This window comes from Chiroxiphia lanceolata, chromosome 1 (assembly GCF_009829145.1).
Source record: "Chiroxiphia lanceolata isolate bChiLan1 chromosome 1, bChiLan1.pri, whole genome shotgun sequence".
In the NCBI taxonomy this organism is placed as follows: domain Eukaryota; kingdom Metazoa; phylum Chordata; class Aves; order Passeriformes; family Pipridae; genus Chiroxiphia; species Chiroxiphia lanceolata.
In genome coordinates this window covers 87,429,021-87,450,485 of record NC_045637.1, presented here as the reverse complement: position 1 = coordinate 87,450,485, position 21,465 = coordinate 87,429,021, and the positions used below count along the sequence as shown (strand labels likewise).

At 37.9% G+C, this 21,465-nt stretch overlaps 1 protein-coding gene across 2 annotated transcripts in view; it reads right to left on the bottom strand.

Moving 5' to 3' along the window:
- CDYL (chromodomain Y like) overlaps positions 1-21,465 on the bottom strand; it is a 107,011-nt gene that overhangs the window by 3,981 nt on the left and 81,565 nt on the right. The window contains exons 3-6 of one of the 2 annotated variants that reach the window (XM_032692112.1): positions 7,047-7,303; positions 6,279-6,451; positions 3,062-3,272; positions 1,080-2,194 (exon numbers count right to left, since the gene is read on the bottom strand). In XM_032692112.1, coding sequence (XP_032548003.1) covers positions 2,087-2,194; positions 3,062-3,272; positions 6,279-6,451; positions 7,047-7,303 — 749 coding nt within the window. In that variant the 3' untranslated portion in view covers positions 1,080-2,086. Of the gene's footprint in view, positions 1-1,079; positions 2,195-3,061; positions 3,273-6,278; positions 6,452-7,046; positions 7,304-21,465 lie in introns of those variants that run through there. The other variant, XM_032692108.1, reaches the window with a different exon arrangement.

Here is a 21,465-nt window from a genome sequence, read left to right as displayed (position 1 = left end):
GTTTTCTAATACTGGAAGTTTTGGTAATTATTTCAGCAACTTTCAATTAAGGACCTCAAATTATCTATTTCCTGGGGATGTTGACATTTTACAGATGAAGCAATTTGAAGTCTAATATCTGCAGTCTATTACTTGCCCCTTGTAATGAAATACAAAATCTGGATTCTACCGGCATTTCCTTCCTTAAAATTTATCATCAGCACATCTCTCATACTTAATACAGAAAGCTGTGATTCACACATATTAGTTTATAAAAACCTCAAATCTCTTGCACTATGGTCAAATTCTATACTCCTACAGTTCTACCTTCTGTGAATGCAAAATTAAATATAAAGGTTCGTTAACCATTTCCTCTAATTTTCCAGAATACATGTGAATGATAATAACCTGGAACACTAGCTAAAAAACAGTGATGTACACAAGCTTGTCTAAAAAGATATATCCTTTTTCCTAAGCAGATGTGCAGATGTGGATATTCTTTCAAAATAATTTTGAAAAATACTTAATGTTTATATCAAAGATCAAAATGTGAAGTCAATCTAAATAGTAATTAGGAAAGGCAAAAATTTAAGTCATTTGGTCAGACCTACATATTCTTCACATGTATCTTTGGTAGAATGGATAAAAATTAATGCTAGAAAACCTTGATATTTTTTTTCCTAAAACTAAGTGGCAATTGCTGAATTCTCCTGAACATGGAAGAACTTAAGTGAGAATGGTGCAGTTATCTTATTTCTGCCATCTGTAACACAATATTAGCATAAAGCCTCACACGAACTGAGCATTCCCATTAATATTCTCACTTAACAGGTTTTGAAGGGAAATGTCTTGCTCTGGCATCTTCACTTCTGATCTACACACAATATATGCTGGAGACCCACTGCTATACAAGCTTTAACCATATAATCATGCCTTGTACCTGCTGTAAAAATTAACACACTTGTGGTTACTTTCCAAGAAAGGTAACAATATAGCAATAGAAATGAGGTTGATAAAAATATTTCACTAACATAAGAGTCTCACTAGAAACCTTCATTTTCTACCCAGTCTGTCTTTCTCCTTCCACAGAGGAACTTTGAGGCTCACCAGGGACCTTTCGTGCAAGGCCACAGGCACTGGGGCCATGAGCATCTCAGTTCTCTTGCACTATGATCAGGTGACAGCTGGTGTCTGTAGAACCCGAGATCCTGACTCTGATGTGGATTACAGGCACTATGGAAACGTGTACCCCTCATGACTGACAGAAAAGCACAAGTAATGCTGCCAAGCATACTGGGGACTGACAGGGAAACCCAGTGTGTGATGCTTGATCACACGGTTCCTGCGCTCTATACCCAGACCAGACAACCAGAGCAAGAACTCCACAGCAAACACACAATAACATATCTCTCCATACAGATGTCACCTTAATCTCTACTGCAGATTATTTTCATACTCAAAAGCTAAGTTTGAGAACACTTCTAAAATTCTTGGTATTCCCAATACGCAGTATCAGTTTTGAATTCTAAGGTTTGGGCTTCAGATTTCCTGTAATAAGACTGCTGTTGAATGTATTCTGTGAAAAAAAACTATCCATGATAGACCTGTTCACTAGCCAAGACTGATCCCACAGGAAAAATATTTCCAGCAATCTTGCAATTGAAGATTTTTACATAGCTGCTGCTGCTAACAACATTACACTGAATCTGACTTACAAGAGTTAAAGGTGGGACTAATATTGCTGAATTGATACATTTGTAGAAAACTTTATGATGCACACAGAGGGCTTAATTCTTTCTTTTGTATGATATTTTAATTTTTTTCCCCCCTGAATGTTTTGCATCTCACTCATAACATCTTTCTGCTGACTTCTCTCTCCCTTTTAGAGATGAAAAGCATGCTGCTTTATCAAAGTCTTCAGTATGGATTGTGAACATATTTCATGAAATCTGCTGAGTAAAGTTCAATTTTGTCCCATACAGCACCAACGTTGCTATACTGCAGAGGGTCAGGGAGAGTATGAAAACAGTGGATTTTTTTTCTCCCCTTCTGCACTGAACATTATGGAATTGTTAGCACTGGAAGCTTTCAATTTAAGTCTTTATATTTAAAAATGAAAGCATTCACAAACACACATGGAAGAGTACACTAGGGAAGAGCTTCTTGTGTTTTTCGTACAACTTCTAAAGAAATTAAAAGTAACAACCACAAGTCTCTAAAGGACGAGGATGGATGGAATGGATGGATGAGCAGATGGATGGCCAAATAAAAAGGGAAAGGAACAATCAGTAGTTTGAAACATGCTAAAATATTACTCTTATAACTGTTAATCTATTTCAGTTACCTTTTCTATTCTCTTCTAATAACTAAATCCAGACATTATACAATTAGTCATTAGATCTGATCAAAGTGGTGGTTTAGTATATTGAAATCTATATTTTTAAATCAATAAATACCTACAGGGAAAAAACTGGCTTTTACATTCATACTGGTCAAACTGGAATGTGACGTAGGTCTAAGTTTTCAAAGAACACAGCATGAAAAACACTAAGGAACATGAAAATAATGTAGGTAAGAGGTTTTTAAATAGCTTTTTTGTTACGGGTGCATGGAAGCTGAAATACTTATTTTGCATACTAGTGTAAGACTGCTGCTGGGTGGTGACACAGTGCTCTGCCATGTAACGACACCGAGGGCAGAGCAGCCCGTTCTCTGCTACACTCTGATGCTGTGCTGAACGCAAGACACTGCTGGCTGATCTTCAGAGGCACTGGCAGGGAAGGTGTGTCTTGGTATACAGGACATAACCCTTCCCACACCATCAGGGTTAAAGGTGCCCATGATGTGGGATTCAGTCCCACACCTTCTTTCTGTTCCGTGCATGTAGGTGAAGACTAGCTTGTAAGAGCATGGAGCAGAGAAGCTAAAAAAGAGTGGTTTCTCATGAAAGGTTTTCATGAGAGAAAGAAAAAAAACTAAGAAAAAGACAACACAGCAAAGGCAAAAAGTCTTGAAATCACGCTGGATAAATTATCACAACTGAACTGTGAAGCTGTCGGCCCCTACCCTGCAAACTACTTACAGAAGCCAGGCCCATTATCCGAGGGAATGTAAGGGATGAACATCCATCTGGACTTTGTCCAAAAGTAGTGTATGGTGTCTGAAACCAAGCCTTCTCGTTAGCCCAAACCACGTCACACAGAGGCAATATAGATGCTCCAAGTCCAATGGCTGGGCCATTTACTGCTACAATGATAGGCTTCTTAAACTGAATAAAAGTATTCACAAAATTCCTGAAGAGAAACAGAAACATGCACTCACTACATATATTGAGAGAGTAAAATACACCAGCTCTTGAAAACTCCATAATAATTAATCTCCACAGTAACATCACTTTCAAAACCAACCTGACAACCTTCCGCAATGAGGTGGTTATTTGGTGGATGAGGGAAGAGCAGTGGATATTGTCTACAGAGACATCAGTGAGGCTTTTAGCACTGTCTCCCATAAGAGTTTCATAGTCAAGCTGTTGATGTATGAGCTGGATGAGCAGACAGTGAGGTGGACTGAAAAATGTCTGAATGGCTGGCCCAGAGGGCGGTGACCAGTGGCATGAAGCCTAGTTGGAGGCCAGTAATTAGTGTTGCACCCCAGGCGGTCGGTGATGGGTCCAGCACTGTTCAACAGCTTCACTTATGATCTGGAGGATGGGGCAGAGCGTACCCTCCACAAGTTTGCTCATGATACAACAGAGAGTTGTGCTGCCATCCAGAGGGACCTTGACAAGTTGGAGAACTTCATGAAGTTCAACAAAGGGAAGTACAAAGTCCTGTGCCTGGAGAGGAACAACCCCAGGCACCAATACATGCTGGAAGCCAAATAGCTGGAAAGCAGCGCAGCAGAAAATGAGCTAGGATTCCTGGCGGACACTAAGTTGAATTTGAGCCAGCAGTGCGCCTTTGTGGCAAAGAAGGCCAATAGTATCCTGTGCTGCTTTAGGAGGAACGTTGTCAGGAGGTTGAGGGAGGTTATCCTGCCCCTCTGCTCAGCCCTGGTGTCCAGAGCCAGTTATGGGCTCTCTAGTGAAAGAGAGATTCAAGATGGTCTAGTAAAGGGCCACCAAGATGACCCAGGGACTGAGAGAGCTGGGACTGTTCAGCTTGGAGAAGAGAAGGCTCAGGGGTTTGTCATCAATGTGTATAAATACCTGAAGGGTGATGCAAAGAGGACAGAGCCAGGCTCCTTTCAGTGGTGCCCAGTGAGCACAGACTGAAACACAAGGTCCCCCTGAACAGTAGGAAATACTTTTTTACTGTGAGGGTGACCGAACAGGTAGCCAACAAGGTCCTGGACTCTCCATCTCTGGATACATTAAAAAACCCCAGCCTAAACACGGTCCCAGGAAACCTGCTTTAGGTGACCTTGCTTGAGCTGAGGCAGGTTGAACAAGATGACCCTTCCAACCTCGACCATCTTCTGCTTCTGTAAAAGCCTAGCATTGCTCCCAGCCCAACAAAGCACAGTAGTTTGGCAGGTTCAGATTTAACACCTCTCCCAGAAGCATCAGCTGACCTGTCACTTGAGGTATATTCACATGCCTCACAGCATTCTCAGATAAGGCTGCAGCCATACCTCACCTCTGGGCACCAAAACTGTGGCTACAACCCTAGTAGTTTTCACTGTATTTATGTATGGCATTGGTATAAGGTAACTACATGTATTTTAAGTGAAGGTAATAAGGTATAAATGAAGATGGGCAAAGCATTAATGATTTTCCTTAAGGAGCATTTCTGGACTACTGGGACACAGCTTTTCATAATAAATAAATCTGTCTTTTAAAATTATAAACCAACCACGAACAGTAGAGCTCTATTATCACAGATCACGCACCTGTAAACTTTCCCTCCTTGTCTACCTTCTCTTGGTTGGTCATAATGATCTGGGTACTATGTTATTAAGTTACAAATGCATATTCTCATCCTCATTGTCAACAAAAAAATGCCAATTCATTCCAGTACCCACAAAGCGTGGATGTTCTCAAACAGTAACGCCTTCAAGAGCTTGTCAGGAAAAAGTAAGCATATGTGTACGTATACACATAGAGGTTATTTTAAAGTTTGCTCTTTATCTGCATTACATACTTTTGTATTTCTGTGAAACAGGACAATTTTACTGTATTACTTTCATCACTAAAGGTTATCATGCTGCTTCTTAACTCATTCAAGTGAACTAAAATAGCTAAAAGCAAAAAAAATTTCTGGAACCATCTTACACAAGTCATCATGCAAACATCCCATCCAGAGACTTAAGAAAATGTTCACCCTGTCTGAATATTCCAGAGAGTATAATCTCTAGCACACAAATGAAAAATACCATTATTATATTTGAAAGGGGAGGTGTATTTGTAGGCCTTTTAAGTTACCTTTGACCATTTTATTAACAAAGAATAATAGGTGAAAGATCAGGTTTCTGGAAGGGCCCAAATTAAACCAGTGATAGAAGCTCAGTGTTAAGAGCCTCTGGCCACATCTGAAGTTACTGCATAACCAACTTATACATGGAAAGACTGAAAAATTTCCTTTAACAAAAATAACTACAATCATCTTTATGAACCAACTGTGCTTCCAATGACACAGACTTTACATGCCACATGGTCTTTTCTTGAATATCGATAATAACAACACAAGACAGGTCTCTGAAAGAATACAGATACTCTGAAAGTATACAAGACACCAGAATCTCAAGACCTGTGTTCAAATGATAAGCTACTTGTTTGTTCTGTGAAAACACGTCTCTGAGACACATACTTCTTTTCCATATATTTTCTTCTACTTAGTAGTAATTCAGCTAATTTTGTTTAAATGTTAGGTTTGGTACCTAGTGTTGAGATGATGTTTACTAGTATTAATCTACTCCTCTAAAATATCCATCACTTCACTGCTCTCAACATACTACATCAAGTTACTCATTCAATGCACATCTCATATTTTTGTGTATTAAATTTGTTTTCCTGAAACCCTATGGCTATTTAAGTATTTTAAAATTGGTTTTAACTGGAGGACTATTACCATACTCACAGTTTTCATAGTTCAATTTTAAAAGTAAAAATAGTGATGTGTGAAATGATAACCCAAAGAGAAAGGGACAGAAAGTATAAAGAAGTGCTGCACAGTATATCTCATAACAGGGGAATGTCTGTGATCTTTTTGAATTAGAGGCTTTTAAAATGAAAAAGATAAAACAAGCCAGGTTACATGATGAAGGATACCCATCAGATGACTAAAGATAATCTTACATACCTAATAGCTTCTGCCATCTTAGTGCTTTCCTTTTTTCTATCATCTGTTAAACGTCGTATAAAATAAATAAAATCAAGACCACAGCAGAAAATGCTACCAACTGCACTGAACAGCACAAGTTTACTGTCATCTGCAGCTGCTGTGTTCAGTGCACTTTGGACTTCCTTCATTACCTGAAAGATAAAAATTTCATAAGAATTATTTTAATCCATCATTAAAAAGTAGCATGTTGCTCTTCCCTTCCTCCCCCCGTGAGATCTTCGACATCTTTAATTTTTCCTTAGGGTCCACTCAACCATCATATTAGAAAAGTTAACTTTCTTCATTATCCAAAAAAAAGAAAGTTAAAGTATTAGAAGCTTTGCATTTTAAAAATGTAATTAGACTAAGATAATTAAATCATTAAGGAAAGATCTATTAGATGTTATCTGTAACTGAAGCACTCATTCAGCATTTCTGTAATTTGGACAGCAGATGGCACATGCAACCAGTACAGAAAAAAAAAACAACCTTAATTGAGGCTAAAGCTTTTTCAAGTTGCACTTCGTAAATCACTGCATGTGTTATAAAAGACAGTACATCTACACTGTCAGATAACAGTTTTTAAACTCAAGTGAATTATGCATAAAGTCAATTGTAATTGTAACATCTTGCAAGAATCTGTATTTTGTTTTTTGTATGTTTGTGCCTGAATAAGAGGCATAAATGAGGCAAGGACTTCAAATTCCCCCAGCACCCTTCCCCTCCCAAAATCAGAATTGTTCTGACCTCTGGATTTAATGAATTATTTTCAGATGATTTTGTTGATAGCAAAATATGTGTGAATCCATCTTGTTTCCTGACAACAATGTCTCTGTACCGGTACGCACTCTCCGTTTGTCTCACGCTGAAACGTAGCCTTTTATCAAAAGGCTGATCTCTCCTGTCATCAATAAACCTTCGTTTGCTGGCTGTCACTCCTGTTACAGATGTCTGTATGTTGGTTGTACCATTTGCTGCTAATGCTTCCATAAAGGTAGATGTACCTGGAAACAGTTTAAACAAGAACAATTGCATTTTATTAGTCCACCAGTCTCAAAATCCCTATTAGCATGAAAATGCTAAGAAAATGCTAAGTCATATTAAGAATACACAGTAAATAAAACCCAGTCCCCTGGAAGTTACTGAAATAGACACTGTGCACAGAGCAAAATTAAAGTGAGAAAGGGATTTGAGAAAGTAATTTTACTTTGAGAAAATACATTTAAAACAAGCCAAACAGACCATAAAGATCATATACTTATTTTTAGAAGGAGAGAAAGGTGTATTTAACCTTCCTAATACCAATGCACTTCAGTCAGTTAATGCTCTGCTTTCTCCTTGTCCAACATTTTAAGGTCATTTAACAGCATCAACATTGTGAAAAGAAAGCACAAGTCTTTTTTTTGCAAATGTCAGAAGTTAATATACAGAAGAAAAAGACACAATAAACCAAATAAAGAACTTCACTGACAAGATAATTTAAAACACAATAGTCTTTAAAGAAAAATGGAAACGAAGAAATACAGACTATAGCTCTCTGAGAGGGAAGCAAGATCATGTGGTGAAGGATATTTTAATGGATTCATAGACAATAAGATCTTTCTCATATTAAACAATTTTTGTTATTAGAATTGGTAAATAGATCATTAAGTCTGTATGGTCTTGTTCCCAGTCACTTAGACAGAATTTGAAGGCATGCAAGTAAACAGGCCATTCCTCATGTCACAGAAGGGACAGGTTTTCATGCACTCCACATTAGAAACATAATACCAAATAATTACCATTCACAAGAGAAAATAAGAGAACACATTAGATCTATAAGTCATCTGTAAGTTTAGGCCTCCATGCAAAATCTCCATAGAATTTGTCATACTGAAGTAATGGAGTATACATAGAGGGAGGGGACAGGAGAGTTAAAAATGTGGGAAAGTGTGTTACAGGCCAAGACAGGAAAGTTTAGAAAGACTTTTTCTGAAAGCTGATGTCTGAGACTAAAATCTACTGGAAATCCACAGCTCTTATCTTACTAACAGGCACTTCAGAACATCATGCATATGAGGTCTTTACTAAAAAGTAGAGTTAAACCATGTATAAGTAAGTTGTTAATTAATGTCATTGATGGATCTTGCTACACGTCTCAAGGATGAAGGACCACCGCCTCCCTAAGATCTTTGTTTATGGTGAACTTGCCACCGGCTGCCACAAGAGAGGAGCCCAGAAGAAAAGATACAAGGACTCCCTGAAACAACATCTCAGCCTTGGCCATATTGATCACCATAACTGGTCTACTCTGGCCTCCAATCGGAAAGCCTGGAGACACACCATCTATAACGCTGCTGCTTCCTTTGAGAACGCACACAGGATCACTCTCGAGGAGAAAAGACAATGCAGAAAGAATCGTGTCTTGCAGAATATACAACCTAAGGAGTCTTTCTGCTGTGCCTTTTGCAACCGGACGCGTCTATCTCGTATTGGCCTTTTTAGCCACCAGCGCGCTTGTAACAAATGTGGGTAGAGCCCTTCCCAAATCTTCGTTCGCAAAGCCCAGCCATGACGATGATGGATCTTGCTTAACTCATCATTATCTTCCTGAAGAAGTTGTATTTTTAGAGTTCTAATAGTAAGCAATGCCATGATTTCAATATTTGGTTTTAATTGCAACATACTTCAAACACTTGTGGGTCCAATGAAGACATTAAACAGGTTCACCCAGGTAAGTGGAATATCTTGATATTTTCACTGTATTCAAATGCTGCTTACTTTGACCCACATGAAGTATAAGAGAGAGACAATAAGAGACTAACACAATCAAAATTTAGAACATTATACATTTTCCTATTTGTATTTCAGAAAATGAAATTTTTACATAAAATATTTTAAAATAAACATTTTATTAAAAACGTTATGATTAATTAGGCAAGTTGCCTATTAAAAGAGCTATACAATAATAAGGTTTTATTTTACTTTTTAAGGTATTTCTCATTGTAACAGTGATTTGATTCTCTCACCATATCACTTTTTGTGAAGAAGTTAAAGAAAACTCATGATTTTTTAGTTGTTTAAAGTGAAGAGTAAGAAACTGGACTCAGTCTGTGATCAATTTCAGAGGTAGAAATTAAACAGAACATTAATATTTTATACTGCCAAAAAAGTTTCACATTTATTCCCAAATTTTTCATGGCTTATGAAATTTCTTTTTTTCACTTCCGCAGAATAAATAAAAATTTGATGCATACCAAGTATGAAGTTGATGAGGGTTGCTTTCAATACCTTTCCCTTGTAAACCATACTACGGCAATTACATTCCTTTAAAAGAATTCCCTTCAAAGGGAATTTGCAGGAACACCAGTGTTGTTCCATATTTCACTAGGAAAACAAGATGAAATGGCATCACTGGCTTCATTGTTTTTTTTCCCCCATAGGAAATGTAAATTAAAACAACTGAAATCATCTCTGATTTTTAAACCCCAATGAAAGTTTTTTGTCTGCTGTCCTAGCCATAGTGAAAAACATGGAGAATTGGGAGAGCACAACAGACTAGATTAAGCCAAAGCAAGAGTCAGTAAACTCGTGCAAGAGTTTTGAGCCTATATTTTCCCACGACTCACACTTCCAAAGCTATACTCAAATACCAGAAAATGACTTTTGAGATGTAAGAGGCAATGATTATATACTTTGAGAGACAAAACTTCTGGCAAGAGAGACCAAGATGTAAACACTACAGGCCTCTTTTCATGCTTATTGAACTGACAAGAGACCTTCTGAGTTTTTATATAAACGCTGTCTACACTTGTCAACAGTTGTAGTTTCAAACCACAAGCTGCAGTTCAGCAGAAGAATACTCCTATATGCAATACCGAAAACACACTTTTAGGATCCTTAAGATGGAATAAAAAAACTGTTAACTTTAGAAACCACACCTCTGTGGAGTTAAAATAGGTTTGTTAGCGTTTGTCATTATCCTTGTAAGTCTGGGACCTAGTACACCTGACAGCACAGAGGGCTCTTTCTTTTAGCATTTGATCCTCAGGGGTGAAGAGACAATGCAGAGACATAAAGCAGTGATTCATGCTATATATACACTGGCAAAGGTTGTTTTGCTGCACATCTTGGACATGTGTTGCAGCAAATGAGGACAAAATAAGAAAGTGCCACTGAGAATTAACTGTATTGCCACAGATTTCCTTGCATGAAAACTCTGCACTGAGGTTACTTATCTTCAGGTTAATTACAACTACATTTTAGTGTTTCAAAATAGGATTTTGTAACAAACCAAAAGCAGTTCTGCATTTTAATACATGTAAAAGACAAACAAAACAACACAGCCTGCTCTTTTCAAACTGAGCATCCAAAAATAAATAAGGGAAAAAAGACAGTTTACCCTGGATATTGTCAACTAATGCAGAACAGTGTTTGTTTAAGAGGTAAACAAACAGCTTATAGTTATATGTTCCACCTGCAAACTGCTAATGTAACGTGATCTCAGAGGTGAAGACATACTACTGCTGCACAAAGCCAAAGCTTCACCATACAGATACTAAATGAAATTAAGAGGACTACTTTGTTTTGCAGTTGCTGATCAAAAACTGGTAACAGTCACCAATTTCATGCAGCTGCCCTTGGAGGGAAAAAAAAAATTATGAGTAAGAGATAAGAAAGGAATTGCTCTTGTCCAAAGGAAGACAGGCACAAAATACCAATGGTTAGAAAAGGGCATCATCATCTGCATTCCACTGGCAGAAGACAGAAAAAAAGAAACCTCTTTAAAATGTAAGCGAGATAACAATTAAAATGCATGATGTCAGATGTCAGAGTTAAAAACAAAGCAAGTAACACAGGACTTCACAACTATCCAAAGTTGCAATCCCAAGCTCCACTAAGATATTTGTGCCTCACTGTTATTGTTTCCTAAATTCTTAAGAAGTTCAGTTTCGCTTACACAGCAAACCTGGAACGCAAACACTCCCCTCCCTGCAACAGTACTGGGACACATCCAAAGAGATGCTTTAAAATCAGTCAAGCTTCTTTTGTATGCTTCTTTTTGGGTACACAGGTGCTAGTACTGGTGCTCTTTATTCAAAGGTTTAAGTGACAGAGTGTGCTGTTTCTGAAAGGCATAGATGCCTAAGGAACAAGCATAAGAACTTGGGAGGTATGAATGATACTGTCCAAGTGTTTTAAGCCCAGCCATCAGAAATGTAGCAATTACTAAAATTTGCATGCCCAGAATCATAGGCTGCACCAAATCTCATGTAATTAAACTCTCCTCCCCCATGGGATTGTCCAATTTACTTCTGAAACCACTACGGGTTTGTCTTCCGAAGTACCTTTTTGCAGCAAGTTCTACAACATACGTCTTGACCTTCTTCATCCCTTTCATCACAGATTTATTAGCCCCCATCTTATTTTCCCTTTCTTCTTTCAGAAGCCATTCCTCTCCATGCCTCTTCCTCTTCTACTAAATCTTGGAACACTGTGTAAAATGGCACATGATATTCAAAACGGATTTTTTTTTTAAACTAGGACTGAACAGATGTTTGCAGAAAACTACCCAAAACAAACCAAATGCCCTTTTCCTGAGCAGCAACATGAAGTCAGGAACTAGTCACTGATTTATGTTTTGTTATAGGCACAGGTTTTGCCTATAAGTCTGTTTTGTCCCCTCCTCATTGCTTGGCATTCATCTGCACTGAAAGTTATCCCTCATTTTAAATCACAAAATCACTTAGTATTTTCAGAGAAGGTTTCAGTGATTAAAAGGAGCTTCAAGGACTCACGTGCCTTTTCTGTACCTCAATTCATCAACCACATCCTCTCGTACACCAAGCGATGAAGGGGTTAATAAGCATCCCACTTGAATAAGCAAATGAACAAACACCAGCAGCAACAATGTCTTAAAGTGTTAACTGCAAAAATAACACTTCAGTGATAACTGAGTACAACTCAAGTACCAGACAGGGAACAATATGATCTGGAACACTGATTGGAAACAAAAATTGAATTTTCAACGGAAAAAAAAAAAATTAAAAATCAGTGCTAGAAGTAAGTTGCATTTTTTAAAATCCTTTCTCTACTTTCACTGCTTTATTGTTCCCTGTATAGATAATCCGCAACACTTCACATCAGTTGTCCAGTGCAGGTTACCTCACATTTCGTTTTTTTGCCTACACACAAGGGTGTTTTGCTTCATGTTCATACGTCCTAGCAAGCTCTAACTGTAAACACTGCTAAGCTTTTCCAGTCTTAACTCTGCACTACATCAAATATTTCACACAAGACACAGATCCCAGACAGTGATGGGAAAATGCAAATGCAAACATAATATATAACAGTTTCCAGTAATTTTTCCACCTCTGCTTCAGCAATTACACAGAAAATATCTCAGAATTCTAGTGTATTGGCACAGATTATAGAAACTAAAAATGGGGGTTCTAAACCTGCTATGTATGTGTCCATTTTTTGTCTGAGTATATATATTAATAGCATTTACATTCTGGAATCAAACAAAAGTTCCACCTTCCTTTGAAACATCACTATAAATATTTGTAAGAAAAAAATGTCTCAATTTATTGTACGTTTCACCTAAAAGGATGATTTGCTCTGTGTTTCTGAAAGGGCAGTCGGAAAGGACGAAAATTCTTCAGATTATGGGCTGCTGGTCACTGTGATACGCTGCTGCTGGTGTTGAACCCTCCTCAAAACTCTTACTGTTGAGGGGGAGGGCGGGAGTGTGTGTGTGCCGTAACCTTATCCCTTCTAACAAAGTTAACAATTTCTTGATTCTGTTTCAAAGACATATAGTTACACAGAACCATTAGATGTTGTTCAGCCACATTCCGTTGTTTTTGCAAATATGTCACATTTCAATACACAAAGAATGTAGGTTTTAAGCACAGATTAACTGGCAAATTATGATGGTAGAACTTGGTGGAGCACCAGCAATACGTAACTACAACTCAGAAGCAAGCACTTGTGCAGTGGCTGGCAGGCTTGATTGTCAATGTCTACCTTCAATTCCTAAACAGCCCTCTTCTCATGCCCTTTCATTCCTACTCTGCCATATATTTTGTATGGGTGTTAATTGTAAATGTCACTTTGAAACATTGCTCCTATTAAACCTACATTTCTTACAGGACGTTGTTGTGGACTAAACTACCATGAGAAGACAAACATACATGTGTACCTTGGTAATGTTTCTCCACTCAACTTTTCAAGTTTTTTCATCTTACACTAGCTTTTAATCTTGACTGCCATGTCACACTTAGAGTAATATGGTACACAGCAGCCTTCCCCCTCCTTTGTGGATAGGTTTCTCTGTTTCTTTGATTACTCAGAACATCAAATATATTTATGTGTTATTTTAATATTGTTAGGAAAATATTGGTTGTATTGGATTTTAGTGGGTTATAGGCTATTTAATTATTTTTGCTTTTGAATGTCTTTCCTTCTCAGAGAGCATAAGCATTCATGTGAAGATAAACTCAATGCCAATCAAAAATGCAACTGATTAGAACACAAAATTCTATTACTGAAAGTGGGCAACCAATACAAGAGAAAATGGTATTTCTCCACCCTTGAGTTAATTAGGTTTACCTTAGTCTGACTATTTTATATCATGTGGAAACAAAAGAAAGTTTACATATTTTAAAAGACGGGAATAACAAATGTTAGGTCTAATGCTTTGTTAAGATCATGCCCATAAAAACAAAAAGGATAACCTTAATATATAAGTTGGCAACATATCTTTTAAGGAGTCTGATTAAGTTTTACTGTCTTTGAAAAGGAGCTGTGCATTTTTATGCATAAGGTATTAAGTAAACTTTCCACAGTCTTATGATGGAAAAAAAATGTCCCTCTCCTAACACAAATAAGGACAAACAAGAAAAACCTTCCCCAGGCTATAGACTCCTTTTTGTGGCCTTTTAAATCTGGGAACATTTCATAAGGGAAAACTCTTCTATCTTGATATTTTTAGAGCTGCAGGTTATGGTACCGCAGCATTCATTCAAAATGCTCTCAAATTTAAGAGTTAAGCAAGGACATCTCTTGGGGCTCATCTACAGAGGAAAGCTATTTCAAAATAGGCTAAGGTTTAAACCCAGCTATTTCACACTAACTCCTGAGGTGAACACATTCTATATTAAAAGCACCTCACTGCAATTTAATCCAATCCCCAGGGTGATGGGAAAAATGGCTTTCTGTGCAATATCAGTGCCCTAATGCAAGGCTAGTCTAGAGCAGATACTGCCAAAAGACATCACAGGTAATTTCCTCTATAGACATAAGCATATACATATTTTAGTACACATGCTCTAATGCTTGTAAGGACATCAAAACATTCTAAAATATCTTAGCTAAATTATGAATGAGATTTACATAGATAGGTATAGCACTATACTGGCAGAACTCTTTCACTTACCTTCATTTTGAAAACACATGGGAATACTTATTGGCAGGTTCATTCTCATCACATAGATGAGGTTTTTAATACCAGAGTTTGCAAGAACTCCATTCACAACTGCCCCTTGCCCCCCTACATTTGGCATTTCGATGCAGAAAAGTAGTAGACAAAGAAGGCTCGAGACTTTCAGAGGTTCAGAACACTGAGGCACATGTGCCAAGCTTTTCAGGGAACCCCAAGATCAGAGTGCTCCAAGTATCTGGAGTTCATCCCTGCTGGGAAGAAGTGACTACTTTTACATATCTACCTCAAGAAGGCACATATGTCTTTCTAGCCACTGTCTAATGTCTGCTATTCATAGAAGATGCCTCAACCTCCTGTGGGATATTCACCAAGAAGTTCATTTACAGGTGGCAAATGAACCTGAAGCCATCTTCCAGTACACAAGGGTGCACGGCTGTGTGCCTTACCATGACCAGTTATACTTTATCCTTGAGTAACCTGCAATACATAATGTTGCTGGCTGCTACTAACACAGGCAAGCTGTTCTGTAGCAGCATCCTCTTATCAGAAATTACTGGCCTTTGCAGAAATAACTGGTTGGGGTGGGAAGGGGAAGAACAAAGAAGAACAAAGAAAGTCTCTGGCTTTTCGAAGAGGTTCCCAAAAACCTCAAGTGAAAAACTAAACATTGCAGTGCTGGGTGTTTAGTCCTAAGCTCTGCACTTAAGTAAGAGGGCTGCTGGCTCCTTAAACATTGCTGCTGCCTGAATGGTTGTGGAGCAAAAACCATGAGCTGGACATTGCCACCAGTGGAGAAAATAGGGTGAAAAGAAGATCAGAAGTCTTGGGAAAGTGTAAACACAGCTTTAGGATCCTCTGATGAATGGCATATTAAAAAATGCATGTGCCAAGTAAGTTCTCACTTTTGATTCAGAGGCAATCAACAGAAAGTAGTCTCCACTGAAGAGTTAAAGATTTTAACCAAAAAGATTTCCAGAAGACCTTGTTTTTAGGCAAAACACACAACCGATATTTACACCACATTTAAAGAGGCATTCACAAACTGTTCTAGAGGCAATCTCTCCAACCGTTTTCCCAATATTCTGGGAAAATAAGCCCACATTAAAAGAAGGACGAAGAAAGGTGTCTTTGGGTATCCCATGCAACAGGTAGCTGGATAGTTAGTTAGATGCCCTGAACTAAAAAGTAATTCAGAACAGTGTATCACCTTGCCAAATTTGTCCTTTTGTACTGTTGGAGAGGAATAAATTCCAAATACGATCTACTGGCAACAGCTGAAATGAGGCATGATGGAAAGGAGTAAGTAAATATAACCTGTGCTTTCAAGATGAATCTGATCTCTCCTGTGTGGTTTTTGGCAATTCTAGCCAGGATCAGCACATACATGAGGACTTGCCTCGGTGAACTCATGATACACATCCAGAATTTTTTATTCTTCCTATATTAAATAATAATAAAACCCCCAAATAAACAAGCAAAACAACAACCACCCCCTCCAAACCGAAGCAACAAAACTAAAAAAACCTCAAAGTCCTACAGTCAACTACCAAAAGACCTGGATCGGACGCTTTGCATGAGGAAAAAATATATGATATCCTCTCTCAATTAGGCTTTGTGCTGTATCACTGCAGGCAAGTACTAAAAGACATGGGAGGCATTTGTTTTCACGTCATCTTTCCCTACAGCTTGATCCCAGTACAAATGATATAGTTCTCCACGTGTGGGATTTGCAGAGGCAGCAAAGATCTTGAGCACAGCCCCCAGCATAACAAGAACACAGGTCTGCTGCAGCAAGTCCAGAGGAGACCACAAAGATGATCAGAGGTCTGGAGCACCTGTCCTATGAAGACAGGCTGAGAGAGTTGGGGCTGTTCAGCCTGGAGAAGAGAAGGCTCCAGGGAGACCTTAGAGCAGCCTTCCAGTACCTAAAGGGGTCTTACAAGAAAGAGAGACTTTTGACAAGGGCACGTAGTAATAGGACAAGAGGGAATGGCCTTAAACTGAAAGAGGAGAGGTTTAGATTAGATACTAGAAGGAAATTCTTTACTGTGAGAGTGGTGAGGCACTGGAACAGGTTGCCCAGAGAAACTGGGGATGCCCTGTCCCTGGAAGTGTTCTAGGCCAAGCTGGATGGGGCTTTGAGCAACCTGGTCTAGTGGAAGGTGTCCCTGCCCATGGTAGGGGGGGGGTTGGAACTAGACGATCTTTAAGATCCCTTCCAACCCAAACCATTCTACAACGATGGCTTTGGGTCCTGGGAAAATGCCCATCATAAGAACATGTTTTCAACAAATTTTGCAATAAAGAATGTAGAAGTAAATAAGCAAATATATAAAAAGAAACATGCCCAGCGTAAATTCCAAGGAAACAACCACAGCTGAAAGCAGTGAACAGCATCTCAGCCAGCAGCTGGGAGGACTGGAGGCTGTCGTTACACAGCAGGGTGGATCACACATGCATGGGTACTGTTTGGGTGGGTGCTCTTCATATTGCTGAGGAAAGCAGTAAGCTTCTATTTAAGACCTTAAGCTTTCTACTTCATTGACCGTTGTCATATTTATGAACAAACTATCAAAAGAAAAATCTACAGACAAACACCCTACACTGATAAGTCCACAAACCACTAATTAAGTAGTTAACACATGCTGCCATACAGAGATTATGGTGCAAAGCTGCCAAAGTGGATTCCCTCAGGCTACAAAGCAACTCAGTATAGAATCCAGGATTATTGGTTACAGGTGGTCCCAATACCCAAAGACTATTTTCTCCTGTAAAAATCTGCTTTTATGAAGTACTGGAATTTTTTTCTTTAGAGATAATGTATGTATCTAGATGAAAGTACCAATAATTATACTATTGCTAGACAGAAGAGACAGCTAATGAGGCAACAGAATAAGCACTATGATATTTAAGTTTCAGCAGCACCAATATATTATATATTAATATAAATATTACATATTAATATTAAACCTCAGCCTCTAAATTATTATTAATACTAATACTAGGAGGCTGAAGTTTTGAAGAAAAAAAAAAATCAAGAAATTAGGAAGTTACAGATGTGACAGAGAAAAAAACCAAGCAACAGAAAAGCCAGTGTGGTTTAAGGCAAAGTTTCAAAAAAGACAAACCAGTTAAGATCTGTCTCAGAGAGCAGGACTTAGCAACTACTGTCAACCACACCAAAACCAAGGGAGGTTTATTCAGGTATCATGACACCCATTGCTACACAAAAACCAAGAACAAAGTGTATCATGTCTGATACTTTAAATCAAAGTGTGCAGTGGCCTCAGGGAGAATTTTATTGTTTGTGTAGCTGGCAATAGGAAAGCAAGGTTTATTTGACTATTTGGAGATGGAGGTATGAGCACATCTTTTCACAGAAGTCATACTGGTGTGTTCGCAGTTCAAGAGTAAATTTGCAGATTTTAAAAAATATCACTGTAAGGGCATGGAAGGACTTGGGTCAACAACCTAGTAATTTGAGAAAGCAGGGGAAAAGAAAAAAAATCATCTCCATTTGAATTTTGGGCTTGCAAGTTGTTACAGCTCCCATTGCTGCAATTCCAAAGTCCAGCACTGAAGCCTCACATGTTCAGCAGGAAGTTCATAAAGCTGTGCTTAGAATTCTGTTTACTAAGAGGTGGTTCATGGGTGACAGGCTCTGAACATTTTTAGATACAGTAGATGCCTAAAATGTTGAATCTTGCCTTAGGAAACAATCCATTAAGAACACAAAGGGAAACCAAAAATATCAAGTGAAGTCACTACACAAAAGACAGAAGAATGACTATTGAGTAAAGCAAAGATAGTGTACACAAAAATAATGGGACTAGTACATAAGTAGCCACAACCGTGAGCTCAATTTTAACTTGGAAACCATTTAGAATATGTCATAGATGCCACAAAATGATAGATGAATTACATGACTGGTTGTTTCCTGAAACCTGCCAGGGACCCACCTGTTCATGTCAGATTCCAAACACTAAAAAAACAGAATAAAGAAAATAGAAACAGGACAGTGTCAGCAAATGGAATAGAAATTTAATTTCTACCAAGATGAATGCTGTGCAATTTTAGACAGCTGTGTTAGGTAAAAAGATATTGCATTTAATACTTTTTAGACAAATAGCAAGATACCCCAGTCATAAGGAGAGGGTGTATAAATGGAACTGAATTTATACAGTGATTATATTATTTTCTCCAGGAGTGAGATGTAGCTTCAATTAACTCCACACGGTTAAACAGGTCAATAGAAACTGAGGGGAAAAAGAGAATATGCTATACTTACAAGAAAATAGGAAGTAAAGAACACTGGGAAGAATACAGGGAGATGCTAAAACAGATAAAGAACGGGTATTAGAAATGCAAAGTAAAACTCTGAAGTACTCATAGTTACAGATGCTAAACACAAATTATTTTTCCAGTGATAAAGAAAAAAAGAGAGAGGAGAATTAGACCAAAACCAAATGTGAAACGCAGTATAAGCTACAAAGTCAATTAAAATATTACTGGGGAAACCAGCATGCCATAGGAAACCAGAAAAATATTTATAATGAATATGAATATATTGAACATATAACAAATGACATACTAAAAGGCTTGAACATGGCAGGACTGGTGACTGAGAGTAAAAAAAAAAAAAAAGAAATAGACAAATGTGATAGTCTATGTGGGAAATGTATCACAGCAAGTGAAATACCTCCGAGAATTGCTTGCTTAAAAACTAGTAAATTTGTAAGGTACACTGAGTAATAAAATTTGTACTGATGTAGTTTCAGATACAGGTTTAAAAAAAAACCTTAAAAAAAAAGGCAGTCTTAAACTTCTGAAGTTTGTTTCTGTTTATAAACAAGACTGCCCTCAAAGTCATGTTTCAAAAGTGTGCTTCCAGTTAAAACCTCCTGGAGATCCAAAGCAATACTCATGAAAGCCATACTGGGTACCACAGAGAAATTTCATCTTTTTACAGGAGTTCACTCATTATTTGCAATGTATTTTACCAATATTTTGCAGTTTCATACCATTACAAAACATGCATCAGAAGCCTCACTATCATATGTACTTACATGTAATGTAAATTTCAGGATTTTAAAAGAATGATCTCATCACAGGAGCAACCTTATTTTGCTCAGCATCAAAACTGTATACATAGAATAATTCTTAGCACTATAAAGTTGAAAATACATTGAAAAGTAAAAATTTTCTACCTAACATTAATTCTACTTCCTAAAAATCCTAACACACATAAGCTTTTATTGATGCTCAAAAGTGGAAATTTGTAGCCACACAAATTTCAGGGTTACTGTACGATAACACAGCTAACATTCTCTGTCATTGGGAGTTTGATATACAGAGTTAAAAGAAACTCTGAATCTCCATTTGCTCTCAGAATATGTTGCCATATCACCAGTATGTTGTCATAAGATCAACAGTTGACTGAAACAAATTTAATGCTTAGAGTTTTCTATTCTGTTCTTATCTATACATAAAAATATTGGTGCTTTGCAATCCTAAACACCTTGTCCTTTTTTAATTACTACAGTGGATGAGTTTGCCACTCCAGCTACATCACAAAAGATACCACATCGTCAGATATTTCCCCCTACAGCTCAGTTAAAATACTATCAATTCCTCAAGTAAGTGTATTTTCAAGCTGTTCTTCTGAATAATCATAATTAAGATTGGGGTGGGATCTTCTTACTTTTTCATTAATTTTAAACAAAATTATATGTTTATTGAAATTTCTAAAAGAATTATGTGGGTTTTGCTTTTCGAAGAGGGATTACTCCCCACCCCTTACCGCCTGAAACCAGGCAAGAGACTATAAGCAAGCAGCACAATCATATGCTGGCTCAGATCAGATTGACACTTGCAAATATAGTAAGCAAGTTCATCCCTGCTAGAAGGAGGAATAAATCTGCTTCATGTCTGTCCTTGGGCTTGACTGTTCTTGCCAGCAGACTGGCATTCCATTTAGCTGGAAAATTCAGGAAAATTAGGATCTTCCATGAGCCTCACTGTACCCATGACCTGGGCAAGCACCACATACTGAATTACTTGGCAGTACTAAAGCACCGATCTAGTTTACATAACATGAAGATTCATTTCCCTTCACTGCTCTATTTCTTCCCTGCATAGCCTGCCAGATCAGAAACAAGTCATTCATTGCAGGTATTTCTGCCTAACCCAGAAGCAAGGCAGCTGGATTCCTTAATACCTTCCCTCCATCCACTGTTCCATCTGCTGAATCAGTCCATGAGACCTTCCAGAGTTAAACCAAATTTCAGTTTAAAACTATCACCTGTGATTTTGCCCCATTTGACTTTCCTTTCCCAGCCTCAAGTAAGACAACTGGAATCCCAAACCAAAATTATGAAAAACATTAAATACAGTTCAACTACAGCAGAATATCTGGGCAAAAGTAGTAGTGTTTTCCTACTCTGGGCTCAGAGTATTTGGACAGAAATATCAACTTATGACTAAGTACCAAGAAATGAGTAATAAACTGACATAAACAAATGAAGACATGCCAAAAAATCCCACAAAAACTGACAAAATTAATTTAACAGCAGCCAAACATTTTTGTGATGTGCATTGGGTTAACTTTCAGCTTGATCATTTCCCAAGTGCTGCTGCTGACCAGTGCTGTGTGGGGTGGAGGTGGGGGGAAAGAGGACATGATAACTGAGAGTAAGGTGAAAAGCACCGTGTCTAATGAGAACAGCAACATATTTTTCTCCG